This window comes from Abramis brama, assembly GCF_963993115.1.
Source record: "Abramis brama genome assembly, chromosome: 25".
Classification (NCBI taxonomy): Eukaryota; Metazoa; Chordata; class Actinopteri; order Cypriniformes; family Leuciscidae; genus Abramis; species Abramis brama.
The window spans coordinates 26,474,948-26,502,617 of record NC_139987.1 but is presented as its reverse complement, the minus strand read 5'-3'; the positions used below and the strand labels follow the sequence as shown (position 1 = coordinate 26,502,617).

General features: G+C 36.0%; 2 protein-coding genes across 2 annotated transcripts in view; one reads left to right on the top strand and one right to left on the bottom strand.

The window, feature by feature from the left end:
• LOC311076568 (ras-related protein Rab-3C-like) overlaps positions 1 to 7,851 on the bottom strand; it is a 29,787-nt gene extending 21,936 nt beyond the window's left edge. The window contains exons 1-2 of the mRNA XM_084104907.1: positions 7,741 to 7,851; positions 6,246 to 6,455 (exon numbers count right to left, since the gene is read on the bottom strand). Coding sequence (XP_083961033.1) covers positions 6,246 to 6,455; positions 7,741 to 7,764 — 234 coding nt within the window. The 5' untranslated portion in view covers positions 7,765 to 7,851. The remainder of the gene's footprint in view (positions 1 to 6,245; positions 6,456 to 7,740) is intronic.
• A 9,139-nt stretch (positions 7,852 to 16,990) lies between these two features.
• Positions 16,991 to 24,172, top strand: plk2a (polo-like kinase 2a). The gene is made up of 14 exons (XM_084105186.1): positions 16,991 to 17,226; positions 17,489 to 17,596; positions 17,685 to 17,801; positions 17,879 to 18,008; positions 18,088 to 18,271; positions 19,018 to 19,216; positions 19,299 to 19,446; positions 19,941 to 20,035; positions 20,130 to 20,268; positions 20,359 to 20,439; positions 21,193 to 21,352; positions 21,433 to 21,562; positions 21,647 to 21,757; positions 22,802 to 24,172. The coding sequence occupies exons 1-14, from the start codon at positions 17,005 to 17,007 to the stop codon at positions 22,991 to 22,993; spliced, it is 2,016 nt and encodes a 671-aa protein (XP_083961312.1). The 5' UTR covers positions 16,991 to 17,004; the 3' UTR covers positions 22,994 to 24,172.
• The last annotated feature ends 3,498 nt before the right edge of the window (positions 24,173 to 27,670 follow it).

The window sequence follows — 27,670 nt, the reverse complement described above, 5'->3', positions numbered from 1 at the left end:
AACAACAAAGAAAAAGCATTAAAATAAAATCGCTGTGAATGAAAGGAGACATATGCCGTGGGGAAAAGGACACACACACACATGAACTCACTCACCTCCTCATTCTACCTCTACGATTTCTCCCGAGAGGCTTCGTGGTTGAACGAGTGAGAGTAAAAATAGCTCGAGATGAACAGTCATGCCATCGGTGGTGGCGTCTCCTCGGACCACAAAGCACATGGCCGACGAACGTACAGATTTATTTGGAAATGAAGCATTTTAAGCAAAGACTGCTTTAAATTCGATACTTAACTGATAGGAATTACACTATCATCATTCTCATCCCATGACGGCAAAGACAAGTTAATCTTAAAAGCAACTAAGTAGGCTTTAAATGATAAAATACAAGACGGAAAGCAAAAATCTGCTCTATTATTGACTGCAAGCAGTGATAATATGATATTTTAAAGTCCTCCCTGTGGTGAAAATCAAGCTTTTAATGTTGTTTATGTGTCTATGTGGTGTTTTTAATATGCTTTTAGACAAACCATGTGTAAATTCATAAGTCGACACCATTGCTGAGTATTTTCTCCTTAAAACTGCAGTGAACCAAAGACAGTCTCAAAAACACGCTTTGAAATCGCTGGTGTTTCTGACGTCACAAACTACCTTGTAACCAATCAGATCAACGTGTGATCGTCAACCAGTGGATCTCTGAGCTGAGTGAGTGAGTGAGTGGAGGCGGGGCTCATTTGCATATTCATAGAACCGCGCATACTAAATGAGGCAAGGGTGTCGAGTTACATTCAAGATATTTTAAGGAAAAAACTTTTAAATATGTGATTTTGGTGATCAAAGATGAGTTTTAAGGGATACAATTATTGACAGATTGTCAGAAAATACCCATACCTTCTTGACTAACTTGTAAATTATATATTAATATTTATTTATTTATGTGTGTGTGTGTGTGTATATATATATAGATATATATATAGATATATATTTACACAGTATAAATTGTGAATTAAATTAACTCTGTATACTGGAGGTTCTGCAATTAGAGCCGGTTCAGAGGTGTCAAGTGATCACAGAGTGATCTTAATAATAAATGTAAGGCACGTAGCAACACTTCCTATTAGATTTCTTCTCAGAAACCAGTCATTAGTTTATTGCAACATCTCCAAAACAAGCATGAGGTGAAGAGAGTCTAGTTTCTTGACACACTTCTTGTCAACCCTCTACAGTGAGAGCAATGGACGAGATGCGATACTACTAAAATCATGCACTTGGCAGTGTACACAGATCTATTGATTATAAAGGATGCATTTTAGCAGAAGCCAAAGTTTAGCTTTTCAGCAACAACAAGTTAGTTTTCACTTTTTGGCCTCATGAAGTAATTATCAGAAATTTTCAGTCTGCATTAAATGCGCATTGTCACTTTAAATGGCATGTCGGGGCAAATTCAAAAGCTTTTCACTGTATTGATTGACTGGCATTCTTTAAACTCTTTAAAGCTGCTCAGATCTATAATGTTAAATGAGCTATTCTCACGGCGCTGAATGAGACACATGATTCATAGATGCGGCGGCACTTCCTGGAACAAAACGTACGGCCCAGCTGTTCCTGTCCTCCACGTCTGTTTAATATAATAGAGGAACGACAGGGGCTATAAAGACCCTTGAGAATGTTTCAGGACATTTATCCTGCGATAAATTCATGTCCTACATACTGAAATGTCCTAGGATGTGTTTTGTGAAATAATGTAAATAGTGCAATGACACTACTGAATTGAAAACAAACAAAATGTTTGGCTTTAAAGGGGTGGTATAATGCCCTTTTCACAAGATGTAAAATAAGTATTTGATGTGTCCAGAGTGTGTATGTGAAGTTTTAGCTCAAAATACCCCACAGATATTTTTATATAGCATGTTAAAGTTGTCACTTTTTGAGGGTGAGCAAAAACGCACCGTTTTGTGTCTGTCCCTTTAAATGCAAATGAGCTGCTGCTCCCGGCACAGGGGGCGGAGCTTCAACAGCTTGCACTCACATAAACATGCACTGAAAATTTCAAAAACTTTTAGCCTTTTATGTTCAAACTGGAGTCAGACAATGATGGAGAGACTCAAGAAGAAGTGACAACATGTAGAAGCAACAGGACATTTCTGAATATGACTCTCTAAAAGCGGACATTGCGTCTGAAATGAAAGGCAAGAACGGCATTAAATTCCATTACATTAAAATTAAAATATGTAATGTCATAATTATAATGTTTTGAGAGTTTAGGCTTTGCATTAGGCTATGAATTAATAAACATTTATTGATAAGAACTATTTCATGTCTTTTAATTTACAGTAGCATGAACCACGAGTAGTCGAGTAACTCGAGTATTGTTTTGATAAGAAATCGACTATCAGAAATCAGTAGTCGTGCAACCCCTATGTCCACCAGTATTGTTTCCATATTAAAATGTCGATACAATGTAAAGTATTTTCTCTGGCTCTTGTTTTCAATTATTTTGATCCGTTTTTATGCTTGTTGTTGTCGTCTGTTGACGTTGTACAAGCAGAATGTGGTGGTTGGTCGGTGTGGTTTTAGTCCCGCCCCTTCTCCACTGTGATTGGACGGCTAGGTAAAAAGTGACAGTGACGAGCACTGCGTTTTACCCAAAGTTGAACATTCTTCAGCTCTAGGCGACCAATAAAAAACACTTTTTTGTAATGCCATGGATCTCCCAGAAATCATTATGTCAGAGTTCCCATAAGAGTACCAGTTCCAACAACACAAACCACAACTAAAAGGATTATCAACAAACAATATATTTGAGCATTAAATGAGCAGATAATAAAAGCTGTGCTTGTGTAAAAATGAGTGATTCATCATAAAATCAATGACTATGGATTGCAGGTTGATGCAAAACTCAATCAGCGTTTGCTCTCCACACATGACGTTAAAGTAATGACGTTATCCGCCACCTCTTCCAATCAACGACGTGAATGTGAACCAGTTCGGAAAACACATGCACAATTTTAAACACAGGCATTTGCTTTAGGCTAGTTTCCATGCATCATCTAGATAAAACGGTCCGGTCTCTGTATTAAATCTGTATTGAAGACAAAATAAAGGCAACATACTAAGCACAATGATATCTGGTGTCATGAATAGATGATTGTCTAAGGGTTGATTCACTACAGCAAAACCAAATCCCTAATTGTGCATGAATGAAAGTGTTTAGTTTAAAAACATAAAAACATGATTCCTGCATCCGTTTCTGAAATCATTCATACCAGACGTCAGTGCCACTGAAAACATCGTTCCCCTAAGCCACTTGTAGGCTTGCTCACCACCAGCTCATCCATTTTGAGTCACACTGACTCATATGTTTGTGCCAATCTAAATAAATAATCTGTCTAGAACTACAGTATGACGCAACAATGGCTTTGATTTACGGTGTTCTTTTGGTCCGGACCCAAAAACAAAATGATAGGACTTGTTCACGCTTAGCATGATTGCTCTGTTAGTGTGTTTTATTTGAATAAGTGTGAACGCTGTTATCCGAACCCAAACAAGCGGACCGAGACCCACCTTTCCAAACAAACTTTGACTGAAATATGAACCAAAAACATCTAAACGGACCACAAACAGGACGTGATGTCACAAGATGCGACCCTACAAAGCACAGAATGCTCCAGCAAACCTGTTTTATCTCGTCATAGGAGCTACGATGGCCATTACGGTTTGGTACAGGCGTTGGAAACGTTGCAGCTGATCTTCGTGTGTGTGACGGACGGATTCCTGACGCTGTTTTGACTCCTTTACACACTTCATAAGCTCTTCATTAGTTCTCATCTGATCAGAATACCATCATATGTAGGCTGTGCACGTATAGCGAGCGCATTTAGTCCAGCACACGGCATTGTTTGGGATATTTAGGTTCGGTGTTAAAAATGACAGTAGCCACGTTTCCAATCATCCACCTATTTTTATGCGCATTTTGGGATATCGCATAAAAAACGCTGTATAGAAGGCCAAAATGCGCATAAGTTCTAAAAATGTAAGTTCTGTAAAAAACGTTTGTGCTCAATTGAGTCGGATAAACCACGATGGAAACACATTTCCCGAATAAATTCCTCAATGTGCATAAAAAAAACCTAGGGATGCACTGATATGAAAATTTTGCCCGATACCAATAACCGATATTTTGGCCGATAAATCTAAATCCAAAGTTTTATATAATTTTTGAGAGCCTGATTACAAAAACAAAAGTCTCACCATTAAAATCCATGTCCCAAGCACACAATTATGATGTTCTCATTATAATTTTATGTAGCCGATATGACAGACATGTTGCACTGAACTGTATTTTCCTTTTTGAAGTGATTCCAATCATATTTCAAGCCATTTAAAACCAACATGTCGAACAGTGCGCATCTAAATTGTCTCAGCTTAAGGAAATAATACATTATTTATCAGCTTTAAATATATCAGCCAAATTTTCTGATCAGGCCGATAACGATAACATTAAAAATTAATATATATTGGCCGATACCGATATGGTGGCCGATATATCGTGCATCCCTAAAAAAGACATGTGACTTTGCGATGGGAAGACATAACTGGACTAACCAGCGGACCAATCTCGTTTAACTTCCAGAACTGTCTTAGACGACTGCGTTCCCAAACACCAGGCATCCGTCAAGATACCTATTGCGTTTCGTCTGCATGCAATTTATTATATACGAAATTATTATATACAGCGGGATCTCATACTGCAGCAACTTCCATTTTTCTCAGTGATATTTTCCCAGACAGCAACATAGTGTCGGCCCAGATCCGGGCCACGTCTGGTACATGTGGATTCAATGCGTACCAGATGTGGGCCGGATCTGGGCCGACACTATGTTGCTGTCTGGGACCAGTTTATCAGGAAGTGACGAATTTGTTCTCTTCATCTCGCCGGATGGAAACGTTGCTTTATTTGCAAATGTTTTATGCAATATTCCCATTTTGTGCATAAGCTAAATTCGCAACTTTGGATAGAAACATGCTAAGCGAACCAGGACTAAATGTCTCTTTTTTGGGGGGGTTCTGAACCAAGAGAACAAGTGTGAACACACCCTTTAAGTCCTGGTACATGTAGCGTTCACACTGTCATTTTTAACACCGAACCTGAAGATTTATTTTTATGACGTATACTTTGCGACGGAACTTACCGAACATCCTCAACAATGCTGTGTGCTGGACTAAATGCGCTCGCTGTACGTGCACAGCCTACATATGATGGTATTCTGATCAGATGAGAACTAATGAAGAGCTTATGAAGTGTGTAAAGGAGTCAAAACAGCGTCAGGAATCCGTCCGTCACACACACGAAGATCAGCAGCAACGTTTCCGACGCCTGTACCGAACCGTAATGGCCATCGTAGCTCCTAAGACGAGATAAAACAGGTTTGCTGGAGCATTCTGTGCTTTGTAGGGTCGCATCTTGTGACATCACGTCCTGTTTGTGGTCCGTTTAGATGTTTTTGGTTCATATTTCAGCCATACCGCACCAGAGTTCGTTTGGAAAGGTGGGTCTCGGTCCGCTTGTTCGCATCAGGGTTCGGTTCGCACTTATTCAAATCGCACCAGGGTTTGTTTTAATTAGTGCTGTGCAATGATTAATCACATCCAAAATAAAAGTTTGTGTTTACATAATACATGCGTCTATAAATACACACACATGCATGTATATATTTAAGAAAAATGTGTTATTTATATCTAAAAATATTTATATTTATAATGTATATATTTAAGGTTTTTTTTTATTTATATCTAAAAAATATTTATATTTATAATGTAAATTATATATAAATATACAGTATATACATATTTCTTAAATATATACATGCATATGTGTATTTATATATTATACACAGTACACACACATATATTATGTAAACACAAACTTTTATTTTGGATGTGATTAATCGTTGCCCAGCACAAGTTTTAATCAAACCAAGCATGCCAAATGTACATTATCTTGTCATAGGTTAGTTTACCAATTATATTAAATATTTTCTGGAGCATCCTAGGCCATCTCACAACATTAAAGTCCATCCACGATAATTTCAAAACAGTCTGATGCAACTAAAAGCTAGTGTTTTTACTTTTAAGGAGGAGCGTGTGTCGAACAACATGTTGGTGGATAGACCTGAGGCAAGCCAGGCATCGTTTCAAACTACAAGGCTAGTCTAATGAAACCTGCGGTCTAAAGTAGGCCAACTCACCCATATCTGCAGTTTGATTCTCTTGTCGTTCTTGTAGACGGTTTTGACTTTGAAATCGATGCCCACCGTACTCACAAACGCTGACGTGAAGGAGTCGTCAGCGTACCGGAAGAGGAACGACGTCTTTCCTACACTGCTGTTGCCGATGATCAGCAGTTTGAACATGTAATCGAAGTTCTGGTCAGATCCTTCCTTCTGTGCCGCAGCCATCTGGAACGAGAAGACACGCTCTGAACAAACAGCTGCAGCTACACAAACGTGCAGTTTATCTGCACTCATAAATCTTCAGAATGCTTTTATTATTATTCATGCTTTTATTGTTGTAGTCTAATGGATATTATTGTGGTAAAAACAGAATGCATTCAAAAAGTCATAAAACAATAAACATAGTTTATTTATATAGCTCTATTTTATAATGGTAAGTGGATACAAATAAAAAAATATATATACAAAATAAAGGGCAGATTTTGAAACTTTTGAAATATTTATTAACAATAAAATTTAGAGGTGTTTGATAAAACTGATATGGTTATTGTTTTATTACTTTTTGTTTGCATTCTGTTTTTACCACAATAATATTCATTAGGATACAACAAAATAAACATGGATAATAATAATAATAATAATATAAAGTAAGTATTTTTGTTTATTTTTAATCTAAAATTAATAGTTTATCTTAAAATGCTATGCATTTTTCACGTAAATAAATGGATGTTATATAATTACGTGAACAGTACATTAAATAAGCAAGTAAGTTTCCCTGTGAACATTTTAGTGTTTGGAAATATTCTTGAAAATGTATTGGAAGATCCGATATTACATTATACATTATTTATTTCCCAATTCCCACCCCATTTTTTTTTTAAATATGTCTAAAAGGAATATAATAAAAGACATATTTGATGTATGGTTTAAAGATCAGTAAAGAGGAAACTGGCTTTGAAAAGTATAGGCCTAGTGAGATTATTTCTCTAAATGATTATACATGCAAACCAAACTGCATGTTTTGACACTAAATACAGTAAAACATAATAAATATCACATGTTATAAGTTGTCATTTATCAAATTTGGAGCTTGTCATTGGCCGAAAGAACCCTGGAAAGCCATCCATATAAAACCAATCCTCAAACACCATCTCAAAAATAAATACAGTCAAGCTGACAATCATTTAATTATGATAATGAAGAATGTACAGAGAGGAAGAGCTATAAAACGCTTTAGTACAGGAATATTCCCCCAACCCCCACATTACAGAGGGTTAGGGTGTGTTTCCATCAATAACCATATCCATTTTATTCACCCTTATGTTCATAACGACTGATTTCATCATATTGAGAATAAGGCTGATACATTACAACAATCAATTGTGACATATTTCGCCTTAACGTCATTTACACAATTCGGAAATCATCAGCAGAACTGTAATTATAACGAAATAACTTAATATTATAAAGCCACGTATGACACTAAAAGCTTATAAACGCAAGCACAAACCTGCATGGATCCGTCCTGACGCATCCTACCGAAGATTTGGCACGATAATTCAGTCGGTTCCCGGTGATGCTCGAATCTCTCCGTGTCCTCTGAGCATCAGCATCAGCTGCCAGAGAGAGAACGCGCGCTGACTCTCTGCTGTGCGCGCTCCCGGCCGTTCCAACGTCACTCAACCGCGCTCACTGCTGGGAGTTGGAGTTCTCTCCAAAGAATAGTTTGTAGTCCTAAAACCCGGAAGAGACTAGATGGATTGATTATCTCCTTTTTTTTACAGTCTATGATTATCTCGTTTCTAATGTGTTTCGGTGTATCAGAAAAATAATATCCGTTTATAGCAGAATGTTAGCAATTAATTTATTTTCCCTCCATAAAATTTTCTGATGAAAACTGATGTTGTAGAATAACAACAAACATCCGGACCTCGCTTGACTCATTCCAAAACGTTTGAATCAAAAATCAACAATTATTTATATATAATAACTTATTTATAAAGAACAACTTATCTAACATATTTAACGTGAGTGTTAGGAAATAAAATATTTTGGGGAAATTTTTTTTGACAAAATAATTCAGTCCACACGAAGGATTTTTATATTTTTCCCCCTTACATTAAAATCTAATAATATCATCCCGCTGGATGGAAAATAAAACTGCATTTCAGTTTAGTAGGTTTTTATTTAATTTTTAGAATTCTTGCAGAAATTATAGGGTAATAGCCTAGGTTTCATTACACATTTACACTCAGGCCTGTATAAATCCTACCGTCTTAAAATAATAAAACCAAACATTTTAACAGGTTTGTATGATAATGTTCCTTATGAAGAAATATTTACCAGAGATTTGGAGAAGTCTATAAGATGCAGATCGAAATCTCGTTGTTCTTTGCTCCTGTGTCCTGTCAATCATTTTAATCTCGGAAGCCCTAAAAACCCTAGTAGGAAGTTGGTAAGACAGTACTCGTATTAAAAAGATTTAAACAGACTTTTAAGATAAAATGACCATTTGAGTGTTTTAGACAGATTGATATTTCAGATGTAGCTCAATATATTGCAGTGGCTTTCAGAGTCTGTCAATCGTAGCGATTAAAACTGAGGCGTGTATAAGACTGACAGTGACAGGACATGATGTTTCAGTTTGTTTTCATCTTCACTGTGGTATTTACAGGCGTCTAAAATGCGGTTCGGTCACCCTGTCGAACACGTCACGTTTCTTTTGGTTGGTTCCGAGCTCGAGTCAGACAGGCGCGTGCACGAGCCTCGGGTTGTTGCAGCAGCGCGACCTCTACCGACCTCTGTTAAATATCATCCCAGTAATTACACTGAAATAGTGTTGTTTTTGTATTACGTACTATTATAGTATTTATTAATATTCTAAATTAGATTTTATTTTTATTTATTTTTTTGTTGTTTTTTAAATGTATTTGCAGAAGCTTTAGTAATTTTAGTCGACTACTTTAGCTTAAAATTATATTATTTCAGACTAGTTAGTTGAAACATTTCTCATTTTATATAATTTTTTTACGTTTTAAGTTTTTCATTATATTTAATTTTATGAGCTTTATTTCGATTAACGAAAACAGACTAAAGGTGCTTTGACTTCACAAATATTTCCCTCACTTGAAAGGAGTCGTTCACTTTAAAATGAAAATTAGCCCATGATTTACTCAGCCTCAAGCCATCCTAGGTGTATATGACTTTATTCTTTCAGACGAATACTGGTTCTTCCAAGCTTTATAATGGCAGTGAATTGCAACCATCAGTTTGAAGCTCATAAAAGTGCATCTATCCATCATAAACGAACTCCACACGGCTCTAGCGGGTTAATAAAGGCCTTCTGAAGCGAAGTGATGAGTTTGTGTAAGAAAAATATTCATATTTAAAACTTTATAAAGTAAAATAACTAGCTTCCGACCAAACAAACATACATATTCGACTTTAGCGCAACTTATGCGAGTAATGCGACGAACTGTTGATATTTACACTACACCATGGCGCACTACGCTACTTCTCACGTCATGAGTTGCGTAAGTTGGACTTTAGACGCAAGCAGATTGTGTATGTTCGTTTGGCCGGAAGTTAGAATTTTACTTTGTAACGTGTTAAATATGAATATTTTTCTTACACAAATGCATTGCTTCACTTCAGAAGGCCTTTATTAACCCGCCAGAGCCGTGTGAAGTTCGTTTATGATGGATAGATGCACTTTTATGATGGATACACTTTTATGATAGATAGATGCACTTTTATGATGGATGGATGGATGCACGTTTATGATAGATAGATGCACTTTTATGATAGATAGTTGCACTATTATGATGGATGGATGCACGTTTATGATAGATAGATGCACTTTTATGATGGATAGATGCACTTTTATGATGGACAGATGCACTTTTATGATGGATAGATGCACGTTTATGATGGATAGATGCACGTTTATGATGGATGGATGCACTTTTATGATGGATGGATGCACTTTTATGATGGACGGATGCACTTTTATCATGGATAGATGCACGTTTATGATGGACGGATGCACTTTTATGATGGACGGATGCACTTTTATGATGGATAGATGCACTTTTATGATGATAGATGCACTTTTATGATGGATGATGCACTTTTATGATGGACGGATGCACGTTTATGATGGATGGATGCACTTTTATGATGGACGGATGCACTTTTATGATGGATAGATGCACTTTTATGATGGATAGATGCACGTTTATGATGGATGGATGCACGTTTATGATGGATGGATGCACGTTTATGATGGATGGATGCACGTTTATGATGGATAGATGCACTTTTATGATGGACGGATGCACTTTTATGATGGATGGATGCACTTTTATGATGGACGGATGCACGTTTATGATGGACGGATGCACTTTTATGATGGATAGATGCACTTTTATGATGGAAAGATGCACTTTTATGATGGATAAATGCACTTTTATGATGGATGGATGCACTTTTATGATGGATGGATGCACGTTTATGATGGATGGATGCACTTTTATGATGGATAGATGCACTTTTATGATGGACAGATGCACTTTTATGATGGATGGATGCACGTTTATGATGGATGGATGCACTTTTATGATGGATGGATGCACTTTTATGATGGATTGATGCACTTTTATGATGGATAGATGCACGTTTATGATGGATGGATGCACTTTTATGATGGATGGATGCACGTTTATGATGGATGGATGCACTTTTATGATGGATAGATGCACTTTTATGATGGACAGATGCACGTTTATGATGGATAGATGCACTTTTATGATGGATAGATGCACGTTTATGATGGATAGATGCACGTTTATGATGGATAGATGCACGTTTATGATGGATAGATGCACTTTTATGGACCACTGCCATTATCAAGCTTGGAAGAGCCAGGACATTTTTTTTAATATAACTCCGATTGTATTCGTCCGAAAGAAGAACGTTATATAGGATGTCTTGAGGCTGAGTAAATCATGGGCTAATTTTCATTTTACAGTGAACTACTCCTTTAATAAAGAGAAGCTGAAAAGCTCTGGTTCTGGTGGGATATTCTCCCAGGTGCCATTTTTACCTTCAACACAAGAACAAACTGTAAATGTTATCAAGCTTCTAGATGGACGCAAAGGCCGTCTGGCTGACCTGGGATCAGGCAGTGGACGTTTGGTAAGTTTTGCTGACCTTTAAGTGAAGATAAAATGTCAGCTCATACTATCAGCTTATGTATTAACTGTCCTGTGCAGCTTTTTGCAGTGGGACTGTGGGATTAGACCACACAATGATATTCATTTAATCAAACAGCACTTCTGGAACGTAAAGTGTATGCATAAATATTTCAAGTATTTTGCATTGTAATATGTCTAGCTTTCCTTACTGTAGCTCTTTTATGTTCCAGACGGATCTGTCCGAGTACAGAAACGTGGCGTGTTCCTGCATGGCTCCTGCAGTGTTATGTTGCTGGATTGCCATGTGGGGGCGCTATAGGATCATGCCGATGCCATGCATTTTCTGGCTATTAGTAGTGGCCAGAAGGGAAATAAGCTTTTATATATCCTACAAGTTTGATGAAACCATATTTTATATTTTATAAACTACAGCTACAGGTTTTAATTTACTCTGCAAAAAAAAAAAATAATAAAAAATGCATAGAAAAATAAAAATCTCACATTGACGACAATATAACATGTTATTAATATTTTGTTGGTTCTCTTGTTTTTGCATGTGTTCATAATTTCTTTGTGTCCAAAATTATGTCGGCACAATTTCTCATGTTTCATTGCGTTATTATCACAAATAAAACAATCGACTCCAAGCACAACTACGCAATATGCTTACATAATCTTTAACAAATTATGAATAATATTTGAATAAAGGGTGAAGATGTAAATTTTCTTTTGGCCAATAAAGAACTGATCAGAACTGACATTTACCAAAATTAATAAATGCTCAAACTATTGCATTAATGTTAATGCTGTAAAGTAAAGTGTTTCCAAAACATCTTAGCACAACCTTCCATAAAGAATAAAACGAGGGTTTAAGATGTTTAATGGTGATTTATGCTTGTTAATGTGTCAGATGGGTGTTCTGGAAGAGAAGCTGTTGAAGGAGTTTCCTGAGGATGCCGGAGTCATTGTGTGTCGTTTCCTTTTCCCTCAGCGGCCTCACATCTGCACTGCTGGATCGGGACTGACCCAGGTCGGGCTTATGATGATGAACACACTGCTAGAATCATCCAGAACATCTGAACAGCTGCGCTGATGTGACGAGTAAAGCCACGTGTCAGTCTTATGATCAGTGGTCCTGTGTGACTGCAAAACAAGTCATTCCTAAACCAAGATAAAGTTTTGGATGTTTGACGTTAAATAAATTGTTGCAATGTTTTCAGTCATTTCTTGCCTTTTATTGGACATACACTGTCTAAAAGTCTGAGGTCACTAGTGAAAATACTAATATTTTTTCTAATATACGTATTATCAGCTTAATAGTTTGAGTGAGAAGTAATATATATATATATATATAGATATATATATATATATATAGATATATATATATATATATAAATATAGATATATATATATATAGATATAGATAGATAGATAGATAGTAATAGAAATAGTATATATATACTTCTCACTATATATATATAGGCTACATATAATATATATATATAAATATAAATATATATATATATATATATATATATATATATATACATTTCTACATTTATTTCAGACAGTTGCCAAGTTACCTTGAAAATAACTAAAACTGAAATAAAAATTACTAAAACTATATAGGCATAAAAATGACACAAAAAACTATTCCTCATAAAAATTACAAAATTTTATTTCAGCTTTTTCAAAATATATCATTTTCATTTAGTTTACCTTGAAAATAACTGAAACTGAAATAAAAAATATATACAGACATATCATAAAATAGACATAAAAAAACCATTTTATTTCAGCTATTTCAAATGTTCTCATTTTCATTTAGTTTAACTTGAAAATAACTAAATCTGAAATTAAAATGTATCAAAAAATTTTACAGACATAAAAAAATCCTAATAAAAAGGACATTTTATTTCAGCTATTTCAAACTTTCATTTTCATTTAGTTTAACGTGAAAATAGCTAAACCCAAACCCAAAACCCAATTTTATTTAGCTATTTCAACATTCAACATTTTCATTTAGTTTTTTTTTATTTTAATTTTGTCATTCAAATCCTAAAGCTTTGTTTGTTTCCAGGTTTAAATAAAAAATTATCACAAAATTGTCTCTGACTTTTGCATCCGTCTGTCGCATTGAAATTCAGGAAAGGAGCATGTTTTGCAAAGTCATCTTGCCTTCCGGATGGTTATTATTGATGGTTATTGGTTATCATTATATACATAAATATCTTCATGTGTTTGGTAATCTCCCTCAGTCGCCCTGGACTCTTTCATCAGCTGTAAGGTCTGTCATGATTACAAGTTATTATCCTCAGTTCCCAGGGAAAGCAAGAACTGATAAGAATGTAAATGTGTACCTTGAAATGCAGTGTAAGTCGCTTCGGATAAAAGCATCTGCCAAATGCATAAATGCAAATGTCAATTGAGCAAAGTTATTGCTGGTGGTGGTAAAGTACAAAGCTTAAAGTCCCCTGTAGTCAATCATTGGTTACACTTTATTTTAAGGTGTCATTGTTACAGTGTAATTATATATTTAAGTACTGAGTAATATTAAGCAACTACATGTACTTACTGTAAAGGTTAGGGTAGAACTAGGGTTTAGTTGAGGGTTAGTTGCATGTAATATGCATAATTTACTGTTATTACTATGGTAACATGTAACATATGTAACAAGGACACTGTAAAATAGTGTTACCCAATCATTTTATTCCTTAAAACTCATCTTTGATCACTAAAATGACATATTTAAGCATTTTTTCCTTGAAAATAAATTCTTCATGCCTTAAAATATTGAATGTAAATCTACACCCTTGCCTCATTTTCTCTGATGAGTGAAACAATGGTCTCTTAAAAAAGGAAGGGTCTATTGTTTACATTACACAACAGGCATATGCTTTCAATTTTACACTGTTTGGTGTTACATAAAGCAGTCTGCGCTGTGAATATTCGTTGTTTGCATGCAATAAATATAAATGTTTACCTGTTGAATATAAGTATAAATAACTAAGATTCAGCATGTAAACACTTTATATTGAAAACAAGCCTTCACTGAACAGCATCAACACACTCCCACTCTCTCTGAAGACCTTCAGAAAACAAGCAATGTTCTGGAAATGTTTCTGGCCCCTGCTTTCTTCAATAAAGTAGAGCAGTGTTCACTTCATCTCACAAGAAGATGACTTCTTCTATAAAGACCAATACACAACACATACTGTTTGCATTAGCGGTGCCACTAGATATATGCAAAAAAAAAAAATATATATATATAGAGTAGGCCTATGATATTATAAACCCATAATTTATTGGTATAACTTAGAATTTTAATATCATCATATTACCCTATGCCTATACCCTATTACATAAATGCTTTTTTTATTTATCTATCTGCACCCAAACAATTATGATGAATCTGTTGTGCATGTCAGGCTGCTTTGATTTTTATTAAATCCCAGGATATTTGTGATATTAAATGAATTCTTTATGGCAACTATTTAATTTTCACTAGATAAAATGCTAATTTTTTATATCAGGAATTACATTTCCAATAGTAAAAATGTGAATTCTGGATATCAACAATGACGTCATCACTCACAGAAACACAAATTCTTGATCAAGAATTAAATTTCAACTAGTAAAAACTATAATTCTTGATATCCGTAATTGAATTTCCACTATATAGTCCAGTCATTTTATGAAAAAAGGTTGAACAAATTGCAACAGAAGCAAGCTCAACTGATTTTGTATCCTCAATATGTCCTGAATAAGGAAAAAAAAGCCTCGAAGAATCAGGGGGAAGTTTTGAAAAAGACCCAAATAATAGCCTATTCATTCTTCATAATTAGATTATTATCTAATACATAATTAGATTATGCACCGTTTGTCCATGTTAACAAACAATTTCAAAAAACTTGTAATACATTTTTTGTTTGTCTTGATGTAAGTAATCAACTCAGTAATTTTCATGGTGATATCTAAAGGTTAAAATTTTTACCCTATTCACGTAAGAAAAATAATGAATATGCGCATGAATAGGATATATTTGGGTCTTTTTCGAAACTTTCCCCTAATGGGATTCTTCAGGACTTTTTTTTCCTTACTCAGGACATATTGAGGATACAAAATCAGTTGAGTTTGCTTCTGTTGCAATTTGTTCATGGTTGACCCCCATTTTGGCTTAAAATGACTGGACTAATAGGTTGCCATTCAAATTCAATTGTTGATATCAAGAATGTTTTTTTTTTTTTTTACTATTTCACATGTTAGAAATACAATTCTTAGTAAAAATCATAATTTTTTATATCAATTACGTAGTTACTAAAAATATAAACTCAATTGTCACTAGCTGAAATATTAGGCCTAATTCTTGATATCTGTAAATGTATTTCAACGTTACATTTGTAATTTCTGACATCTGTGAAAATGTATTTATGATATCAATAATTAGGAGAGTAATTTCAGATCTAAAATGGCTTTCTTACAAAAAAAATCACATTCATGATATCAGAAATTAACATTGTCACTAGTGGCAAATTATTGATTTCAAAAATGAACATTTTATCTAGTAGCAATTTAATTAAGTTGATATCAAGAACAGACATTTGCACTAGTAACCACAATTACTGATATCAAAAATTATGATTTTTACTATTAAGAATTTAATTGATATGTGAATTCAACTATTAAAAACTATAATTCTTGATATCAACAATTGAATTTGAATGGCAGCCTATGGTGACATTTAACTTGTGGAAATTCAATTAGGCTACAGATATCAAGAATTATAGTTTTTACTAGTTGAAATTGATATCAAGAATTTGCATTTCTGCGAGCGATGGCGTCATTGTTGATATCAAGAATTTGCATTTTAACTAGTGAAAATGGAGTTGCTGATATCAAGAATTCATATCCTGCAATGCATAAGTCAAAGGTCAAAACGGCTTGATATAGTGTGTGTGTGTGTGTGTGTGTGTGTGTCAGACAGTATGAGTCATACATGCACCACACATCTAAACCTGTAGTAAAACTAGTGTAAAGCATCACATGGTGGCGCTAGAGATCTTTACTCTAACTAACCCATAGTCTCTGAAACATGTCCATGCATGTCCTGCTCAAACTAAATATTATAACATACAGAATATATGGACAGACTGAATGTTGTAATAATGAAGTATAAATAAAATACAAAAAAAAATCGAAAATAAAACATTGCAGGATACACAGAAAACAGAAAAATAAAGGCGTGTTTTGACTACTTTTTTTTTTTTTTTTTTTTTACAAAATAATAATAATAATAATAAATAAAAATTCGAGATTTAGTTTAATTATATTTTAGATTTTATTTCAATTTAAAGTTATAGGCTACATTTAATTAAAATTAAATAAAAGTTAATATCGTGATTTACAGATCTATCTAATCTCAGGAATAAAATATTCCATCTTTGAGACGCGCGTCTTCATTCCAGCGCTCAGTGAACGCGCGTGACGCGCCAGTGAAAATAAAATAAGTGGGCGGAGCCTCCGCGCGCGCGTGTATAAGACTGAAGCTCTGTGATGATTTCTCGCAGTCGGACTCGAGCATGGACATACTCAGGACTATAACACACCACCATCATCATCATCACCATCATCAGCCTGTGAACAACGGCAAGATGTGTGAACACACACACCACAGACCCACCGAGAGCAGACGAGGGAAAGCAGAGGATAATAATAATGCTCATGCCACGCAAGAAATGTCACGCATCATCACGGATTCAACCACTGGGAAATGTTACTGTAGAGGAAAAGTTTTGGGCAAGGTAAATATTTTACATTTGACTCATGAAAAAGTAATACAATGGAGCACCATGTAAATACCATAGTACAAAAAACATGGTATCAGTACCAACATATAATAAATATTTAAAAGTGCATTTAAAAGTGCATTGTTTCATTTTATTAATTAGTAATGCATAGAGGTAAATAATAGATTTGAATATACAATTGAATATACTGATATGTAATGCTCTTATAATGCATCCTCTCTCTCTCTCTCTCGCTCTCTCTCTCTCTCTGTTTCAGGGCGGTTTTGCAAAATGCTATGAATTTACAGATCTAAGCACTGGGAAAATGTATGCAGCCAAAATCATTCCACACACGCGCGTCTCCAAACCTCACCAAAGGGAAAAGGTAACTTGCTGTCCTGTCGTCACGCATTTGCTGCTGGCTGCATTGCTTAAATCGCTAATTAAGTTTTTTGCAACCGTTTGATTGACAGATCGACCGAGAAATCGAGTTGCACAGAGCCCTGCATCACAAACACATCGTTCACTTCTACCAGCACTTCGAGGACAAAGATAACATCTACATCCTGCTCGAATACTGCAGCAGACGGGTGAGTGCTGTTGACGTCTCTCTATAATAATAGGTCTAGGAAATATTGTTGCGCTGACGTATTTTGTTGTTCTTCAGTCTCTAGCACATATTCTCAAGGCCCGAAAGGTGCTTACAGAACCAGAGGTTCGGTACTACCTGAGACAGATCGTCTCGGGGTTAAAGTATCTCCACGAGCAAGAAATTCTGCACAGAGACCTTAAACTAGGTAAGCATCTAGAGCATTCATTCATTCCCTGAATAATACAGAAATCCCTTTCGTAACCTGATTCTGTTGCTTTTCCCAGGGAACTTTTTCATCAATGAATCCATGGAGCTCAAGGTTGGAGACTTCGGTCTGGCTGCGAAGCTCGAGCCGGTTGAGAACCGTAGGAGAACGATATGCGGGACGCCAAACTACCTGTCGCCTGAAGTCCTCAACAAGCAAGGGCACGGCTGTGAATCTGACGTCTGGGCCCTCGGCTGTGTGATGTAAGTACTAAAACATTGCTTTGTTTCACTTCGCAACCTCCGTTTGCCCTCGAAAAAGAGCTAAGATCGGAAATTAACGGGGGGTTGGGGGGCAAAAATGCCACCAAAATTAATCAAAATGCTCCTAAAACTAAAAATATGGAGCAAAAAAGTCACTGTATGAGTTCTTGTTTTTAATATTTATTATAGCCAGCAAAAATGCCTCCAAAATTAATAAAACTGCCCCCAAAATTCAAGATATGGGGCAAAAAATGTCACTGTATGAGTTCATGCTTTTAATATTTATAATAGGATATAGTTAAGCAATACTGAATGAGCAAGAGTGCTGTTTTCCCGAATACGATATTGATATTGTGATATTGATTTCATCCAACAGTTCAAAAACAAGAAATTAATATTATGTGAATTACATTTTAGACTACATAGATCCCGGTAGCTCCAGTGCAACACAGTGATGTCTCGTTACTGAATGAATCTGCGTTTAATGAGCGATTCAACGACTCGCTAATAAAGAGATTCACTTCATCCAGCTGTTTTGAATGAATCATTTGACTGAATCATTTGACTCAGTGACTCACTCATTAAGACAATTTGCTGCCATCTACTAAGAAAATAATTGCAGTCGCATTGCATACAATGTTTTTATCTGGCTCTGAATTGCAAAGTCCGCCTCTAACAAGGAGGATGATACTCTTGTAAATGTCATGGAGATGTTTATTTATGACGGATCATTTATGTCCCAACAGGTATACCATGCTTTTGGGAAGACCTCCTTTCGAAACCACAAACCTTAAAGAAACGTACCGGTGCATTCGGGAAGCGCGATACTCCATGCCGTCGTCTTTGTCGCCTCAAGCCAAGCATCTCATCAGCAGTATGCTGGCCAAAAACCCTGTGGAAAGGCCACAACTCGATGATATTCTACGCCACGACTTTTTCTGCCAGGTGTGTGTCCGTCTGTGCGAACAAAACATGTCACCAGTGAAGCATTCAGTGGTTTGAGCTTGTTTTTCCCCTCTTATATCAGGGTTTCACACCAGACAGGCTGTCCTCAAACTGCTGCCACGCGGCCCCAGATCTTCACCACACCAGTCCTGCCAAGAGCTTCTTCAAGAAAGCGGCTGCCGCCCTGTTCGGTGGAAAGAAGGACAAAGCCAAGTACTTGGAGACTCACAGTAAGCGCTTGTGTACAGTAAACCATTCGTGACCCTGGACCACAAAACCTTGAGTCTCGAGTCGCACGGGTATATCTGTGGCAATAGCCAACAATACATTGTACTGGTCAAAATGATCGATTTTTCTTTTATGCCAAAAATCATTAGGATATTAAGTAAAAATCATGTTCCATGAAGATAAATTTTCTACTGTTAATGTATATAAAACATATTTTTGTGAGTGAATGCTGCACAATCGTGAACATAAATGAAGAACTTTAAAGGAGATTTTCTCAATGTTTTGATTTTTTTTGCATCCTCAGATTCCAGATTTTCAATAGTTGTATCTTGGCCACATATTGTCCTATCCTAACACACCATACATCAATGGAAAGCTTATTTATTCAGCTCATTCAACTCAATTTCAAAAAACTGACTGGTTTTGTGGTCCAGGGTCACATTTGTGGATCATCCAGATTACATCATTATACTCATGCACGTCTTGCTTCTTGTAGATAAACCAACCAAGGAAGAGGATGACATAAACAAACTATGCCTTGACCTCCGGAAAACTTCCGTCAGTCCTCAACCCTGCAGAACAACCCTTGAGGTGAGATCCTTCGTCCTCGTCCTTCTCATAGTTGTGCAGAAAGTTTAAGATTGTAACATAACCTCATGCACATTCCTTCCTATATTCCCCACAGGACACTAAGCCCACTATCACAACTGCTGGAAAAGCAGCTGTTCCCGCAGTGAAGGACACTAGCAGCAAACAGCACATTAGAGACAGCATTCGGATGATAGTGCGGGGAACGCTGGGGAGCTGCAGCAGCAGCAGCGAATGTAAGAGACTTGCACATTTTTATCAACATGAGGATGTTAATGGATGATTCAGTGCGATATCTAATGGGTTTTGGTACTATGTGTTCACAGGTCTTGAGGACAGCACAATGGGAAGCGTTGTGGACACTGTTGCACGAGTATTGCGAGGCTGTCTGGAGAACATGCCGGAAGGTGCGTATCTGACATGATCCGATTTACAAATGCAAAGTCACTTTTAATAACCCATTCTTAATAATAAAGTAAAATGCATTCAAAAATAAAAGGTATTGTAAGATTAAAAAAGCATCAAAAGGTAAATGAAAAAAATGTAAAAAAAAAAATAAAAAAAATATTTGTTTTAATTTATTTATTTAAAAATAACAATAATATATATATTAATTAAAATCAGTTTTGTTTAGAATTTTTTTTATTCCATGTTAAAGTTAATAATAATATTAGGCACATTTATAATATTTATTAATAATAAAGTTTAAAAAAAATCCATAAAAAAATCTGAAAATAAAACATATTTATAAAACATTGTAAGATATAAATAAATAATAATAAAAAGCATTAAAAGGATTTTGAAGATTTAAAAAAGTTTAAAATCTGAAAATAAAATAATAATAATTTAATTTTTGTTTAAGTTTTTTTCCATGTCAGTTATACATGTCGTTACATGTTATACATGCCTAAATAAAATGCATTAAAAAAATCTGAAAATAAAATATTTATAGAACATTGAAAAATACAGAAGGTTTTGTTGTGAGTATAAATAAAAATAAAAAGCATTAAAATAATTTTTAAACATTTTAAAAAGTTTAAAATCTGAAAAAAATAATAATAGTATTGAATTAAAATAGTTTTTTTTATTATTTTTTATTATTCCATGTCAAAGTTATACCTTTCACTTTTAATAAAGCATTTTTAATCTCTTGTTTACAGTTAATAACATTCCCAAAGAAAGCATGAACGGCAGCTTCCAGTGGGTGACGAAGTGGGTGGACTATTCCAACAAGTACGGCTTCGGATACCAGTTGTCGGATCACACAGTTGGCGTTCTCTTCAACAACGGCACTCACATGAGCCTTCTGTCGGACAAGAAGTACGTTGACCATCTCAAGTGTCTGTGTAGCTCTTTTGCTGATAAAGATCATGAAGACTAACGTGTCTTTAAACCTTCAGGACGGTGCATTACTATGCAGAGCTGGGACAATGCTCGGTCTTCCCCACGACTGAAGCCCCGGAGCAGTTCGCCGGTCAGGTCACCATCTTAAAATACTTCGCCCACTACATGGAGGAGAATTTGATGGATGTAAGTGTCCTCGCTTGGTGGAAACGTGTTAAGTCTATCAATAATTCACCGGTTTTCTGATTATAACTTGCTGCTCTTCAACAGGGAGGTGATTTACCCAACGTTACCGATGCAGGGAAACCCAGACTGTACCTTCTCCAGTGGCTCAAATCTGATCGAGCTCTCATGATGCTCTTCAACGACGGCACTTTCCAGGTAAAACGTCATATTTGCTCTGCTAGAATGAAGGAACATCTACATAATAGGGGTGTAGCGATTCCCTCACGTCACGATTCGATACATATCACGATACGATATTATTGTGATACTCCAAGACATATAGTAAAAGGTTAACAATTTTTTTACTGTTGCTGCTTAAAATGCTAAATTTGGTATTAAATTGTGGGTCTAAATGAAATGGTGACAGCAGAATAACAATATTCATGATTCTGAAGCTAAAAATATTATTTTAGACGAATATTCTTGCACTCTTTCACTGACTAGATATATTTAAAATAATGTAGGCCACTTTTACTGGTAACATCAGACATTTGGCATTATCAGGACACACAAATATTCCCCCATTGCATTATTATACATTATATTATGGAAGCTTGTTTCCGCCACAAAATGAAACATTTTAAAAGATAATTGCGACTTTTTATCTCACAATTGCGAGTTTACATCTCGCAATTCTGACTTTGTTTCTCAGAATTGCGAGATATAAAGTCAGAATTGCGTGAAATAAAGTCGCAATTGCGTGTTATAAAGTCAGAAATGCAAGATATAAAGTCAGAATTTTGACTTTTTTTCTCGCAATTGCGACTTTATATCACGCAATTCTGACTTTATATCTCACAATTGCGAGTTTATATCTTGCAATTCTGATATCTTTTCTCAGAATTGTGAGATATAAACTCACAATTGTGAGATATAAAGTCGTTTTACCTCAGAATAGTTTATATCTCACAATTCTGACTTTATAACACGCAATTGCGACTTTATATCATGCAATTCTGACTTTATATCTCGCAATCGCGACTTTATTTCTCAGAATTGCGACTTTATTTCTCAGAATTCTGACTTCATATATCGCAATAGTTTAATGTAGTACTGAAACTAAAACTCTGAAAACGTAAATTTTTTCCTATACACAATACATATTGTCACTATCCACGATACATATTTTTGCAGTTATGTATTGCGATCTATTGTGTTCATAATGTTGACTTGATTGCTAATCACATGCTATTCCCACAGGTCAACTTCTACCACGATCACACCAAGATCATCCTGTGCAATCAGAGCGAAGAATACCTCTTGACGTACATCAACGAGGACCGTGTTTCCACCACGCTGCGTCTCAGCACGCTCCTCGTGTCGGGATGCTCACCGGACCTTCGCACCCGCATGGACTACGCGCTTGACATGCTGTTGCAGAGATGCAACTGAGCCATACGAGCGCACAAAGACTGGGATACTTCGAAAAGACGAGAATGTGGACTACGTACGACTGGACGGGAGAGTGTTGCAGATGGGAGGAGATGAAATGGATTATGAGTTTTACAGAAAGGACTGAACTGAGCTGGGCTGGAACCAGAGACGATGATGAAATCAAGATGATAATATCTCATTTTAGGTGTTTTAAAATGCAGAAATCTTGCTTTGTTGAAGCCAAAAACGGAGATATTAACTCTTTCCCCGCCAGCGTTGACTACAAAAGTTGGCTGAATTTTTGAGCACGTTCACGAAACTTTCACGGCCTCCAGAATATTTTGTTGTACGAATAAACATTCAATATATTGAAAGAAAGAACAGAGCCTCTGCTTTTAAACTAACGAAAATATATCCACACTTGAATGTGGATAAGAAACAAAAAGCGGAGAAAATCTCATTTTTGTCAAAGACTTTGTCGGGATCGATAATCAAAACACAGATCGAGTCCATCAACATCCCCAAAGCTTCACAGTCGTTTCGTTCGGTAACAATATTCCGTTTTGATTGATATTTTGTTTATGTTTGATGCTCACGTAAATGACTTGTGCGTCAGCAATGCAATTCTGGTTTACACAGATCATATTCTTCGCTTGGTTTTGGATTTGGAGATGCCGTGCTATTTCAGAAGTTGCTCAACAGCGCCCCCTACCAAACCCAGATTCCCAGGAAAAACTTGTCAATGGCGGGGAACGAGTTAAAGTTGAGGAAAGAAGGCTTTAGCAAGGCAGGGTGGTTTGATGTAGCTCTCTTGAGAGCAGATTTTGTTTAACTGTGAAAACATTCCTGCTTAAGGCTTCAGAGTGAAATGATCCGATGCTGTAGTTCAACATTTCACTGTGCGCACGCTCTGCAATGCCATGGACATAACTTATTATCAGACAGAACCCACTATTTATTTATTTAATAAAGATGACCTTAGAATAATGTCAGTGTTCATGAGTGACGTTTCAAGAACACACGTTATTTAATTGTTCAGTACAATAATCGTGTCTAGCGCTTTGTCCTTTTGTGTCAATTTCCCAGGGCATCATGGGAGTTGAGGCAAACTCATTATGCAAGGCCGGTGGCAAAACCGCAATCGGCGTTTGTCTTGTCTTGATGTTTGTATAAAGATTAAAGATGAATAATATTGTGGAGGTGTTGTATTTTGTTTCTTTGTGAAAGCGTAATTACCCCCATTGTCCCTGCGTCTGAGTGCTAAAGCAGTCTATTATGCAAACCTCCAGGGGCCCGATGAAGCCACTACAAAAACACACATTACGCTTATGTAAAAGGGAAGAAAACATGAAAAGAGTGTTTTTCACCACCTACTTTCAGCCCAGTACAAACTCCCTACGCTATGTTGTCAAGCCCTTCATGCACTATAGTAAAAACAGTACTTGACTTGTGTAGTGTATTTATAATGCAATGTTTAAAACTACTTGATCTCTCTCATTGATGGATTGCTTTACTTTATTATTTGCTTTAGTTTTCTTCCTGCTTTTCTGCAACCAGAAGTGATATAACCAGAGTCACAACCCAAAGAAATATTTAAGCTTTACACCTTTACTGTGACAAATGCCAACACTTTTCATCATGCACTCATTAACTCAGTTGCTATAATTAGTCATAATTTAAAGATAACTAGGGTGCACGAATAAATAGCTCATAAGGTTTCCAGAATGAATCAAACCAAATGCATCTGAATACCGGCAGCGTAGACACAGTTCATGAAATTAAATTAAATGAAGTTTTATGTAACAAAGTTCGGGAGGAGCATGTTCAGGTAATCATCCAATCAGCACAAGAAGAAGCCAGTATAAATAAAGCCTTCCCTTACCTCCTGTCTCATGACAAATTTCTCAGCATCCCGCCACCACCCCATCACCTCACATTCAGATGGGCCTGCTCATAGATACCTATGATCTATACATTCATAGGGGGGAGTACTCTGGGGTCGGGCCGAATTCCGAGCTCGGAGCCCTCCCCCCGGACAGCAAGCCAAATACGCATTATAATATTACATCAGATTTCATTAACATGTGAACTCGTGAAATATGAAAGTGCCATGGTGAGGCCAAGTATGGTAACCCCATACACCATCCTCTACATTTAACCCAACCAAGTTAGTGCACATACATTAGGAGCAGTGCGTAGTGAACACACACACTTCAAACTGTGAACACACACACTTCAAACCGTGAACACACACACACTTCAAACTATGGACACACACACCCAGAGAAGTGGGCAGCCATTTTTGCTGTGGCGCCTGTCAGTTCAGTTGTTTCCTACCGATTTTGAGATTCGAATCTGCAACCTTCGGGTTGCCAGTCTGACTCTCTAACCATTAGGCCACATCTGCCCCGTCACAGCTTTTTTATATACTTTTCTTCTTTAATAGGCCATGAGTTGCACTAAATCCATTCACTAGAAATAGTACGATGGAAAACCATTGTTGCGTCCCAGTTCTCATCGGCACCGGCAGCATCAGTCGCCATTTCCCTTTCATTGAATCTTTTCACCGCACAGCAAAACTAAATGGTGACTGAAGCTGTCATTCTGAGAAACTGCTTTTGCTTCAATGCATGTCGTTGATTTTGAAACAACTTGAGGCTAGTAAATAATAATATAATCATTTTTGGATGAACATGCAATCCCTTTGAATACCATGGTATGAACATGGTAATCAGTATGGTATACAAATATGGCTTTTTCAAAGTTAAAGTCCTCCTGTAGTCAATAATGTTATCTCTTTAAACTCATCTTTGATCACCAAAATGACAAAAAATGAAAATCTTCATGCCTTAAAATATCTTGAATGTAACTCGACACCCTTGCCTCATTTAGTATTCGTGGTTCTATGAATATGCAAATGAGCCCCGCCTCCACTCACTCACTCAGCTCAGAGATCCACTGGTTGACGATCACACGTTGATCTGATTGGTTACAAGGTAGTTTGTGACGTCAGAAACACCAGCGATTTCAAAGCGTGTTTTTGAGACTGTCTTTGGTTCACTGCAGTTTTAAGGAGAAAATACTCAGCAATGCTGTCGACTTATGAATTTACACATGGTTTGTCTTAAAGCATATTAAAAACACCACATAGACACATAAACAACATTAAAAGCTTGATTTCCACCACAGGGAGGACTTTAAACGTATATCTTGGAATGAGACATTACCATGTCAAGATTCATTTTTCATTTTTATCATCTTTGTATTGAGCCAGCTGGTTTCTCTCTCTCTTGGCCTTGACGAGGAAACATTCTAGGAACAGAGACGCGTTTGTTGTCCAAGATCAGTATAGGCCCGGCACAGTTGGCCGCCTGGAGAGAAGTCTCTTTCTAGCATCATCTGTCACTTCTGTGAAATGTAGGCCATTTTCTCTTCTCTGAGTCAATGCCAGGTTACTTAATAGGCTGAATTCACAAAATAACACTTTTACAGTTACATAACACGTACATAGCCACTGATACTGACTATAACAATTATCTTTTTAGCTTTTACGGGCCTTCAGTGCACATGATCAAATGAATGACTGGATCTCTGAGTAATGAAGTAATAAGATAAAAGTAAAGTCATAATATAATATTAAATAGATAAATAAAATAAAAAAAATAATTTAAAATATAATTTAAAAAATCCAACAATAATAATGTTTATACATTATTTGAATAATAACAATTGTTGTTAATGTATTAATATAATATAATATAATATAATATAATATAATATAATATAATATAATATAATATAATATAATATAATATAATATAATATAATATAATATAATATAATATAATATAATATATGACAGATGCTTTAATATTGTAAAGCAAGGGACACAATGGACTTATTTTGGCATTTTTAAGACAAACATGTTTATTAGACTATAATGTACTAGAAAAAATATATATCCCGCACACTACTTGAGTTCGCAAAAAAGACAAACAATTTTTTTAAGGGGTGGTATAATGCCCTTTTCACAAGATGTAAAGTCTCTGATGTCCCCAGAGTGTGTATGCAAAGTTTTAGCTCAAAATACCCCACAGATATTTTAATATAGCATGTTAAAATTGTTAAAATCAATTTTTTCACACCGTTTTGTTTCTGTTCCTTTAAATGCAAATGAGCTGCTGCTCCCGGCACAGGGGGCGGAGCTTCAACAGCTTGCACTCACACAGACATGCACTGAAAATTTCGAAAACTTTTAACCTTTTATGTTCAAACCGAATTCAGACAATAATGGAGAGACTCAAGAAGAAGTGACAACATGCAGAATGCATGGTTAGTTGATGAATTTATGTAGCTTATGTGTAGTTATCTTCTAGTCATTGATTAGCATATTCTGTCTTGATAATCTATAAATCGTGTTCCGGGGGCGGGGTTTATGTAAATTCTAGGGTTGGTGATGTCACTAACCCGGGAGGAATGTGGTGTAGTCTCTACCAGCCGTTTGTTGTAGTCCTTAAAAAGCGATTTCTTTAAAAGCAAATATCACCCTTTGCTTTGAACTTTGAGCGTTGTAACTTTGCAGATGTTGTTTATGCTCAAACAGCAACATTACACACTAACTAAAGTTAGAAAAGTGAAATCATAATCAACCACCCCTTTAATGAGCAACGATTTGGCCAATCTCTCTTCCTCAGT

Coding starts and splice junctions, on each gene's coding strand:
- plk2a (XM_084105186.1), top strand. CDS start 17,005: ATGGACATACTCAGGACTATAACACACCACCATCATCATCATCACCAT. Junction 20,269..20,358: donor CTGCAGCAGCAGCAGCGAAT/GTAAGAGACTTG, acceptor ATGTGTTCACAG/GTCTTGAGGACAGCACAATG. Junction 21,563..21,646: donor TGGAGGAGAATTTGATGGAT/GTAAGTGTCCTC, acceptor GCTCTTCAACAG/GGAGGTGATTTACCCAACGT.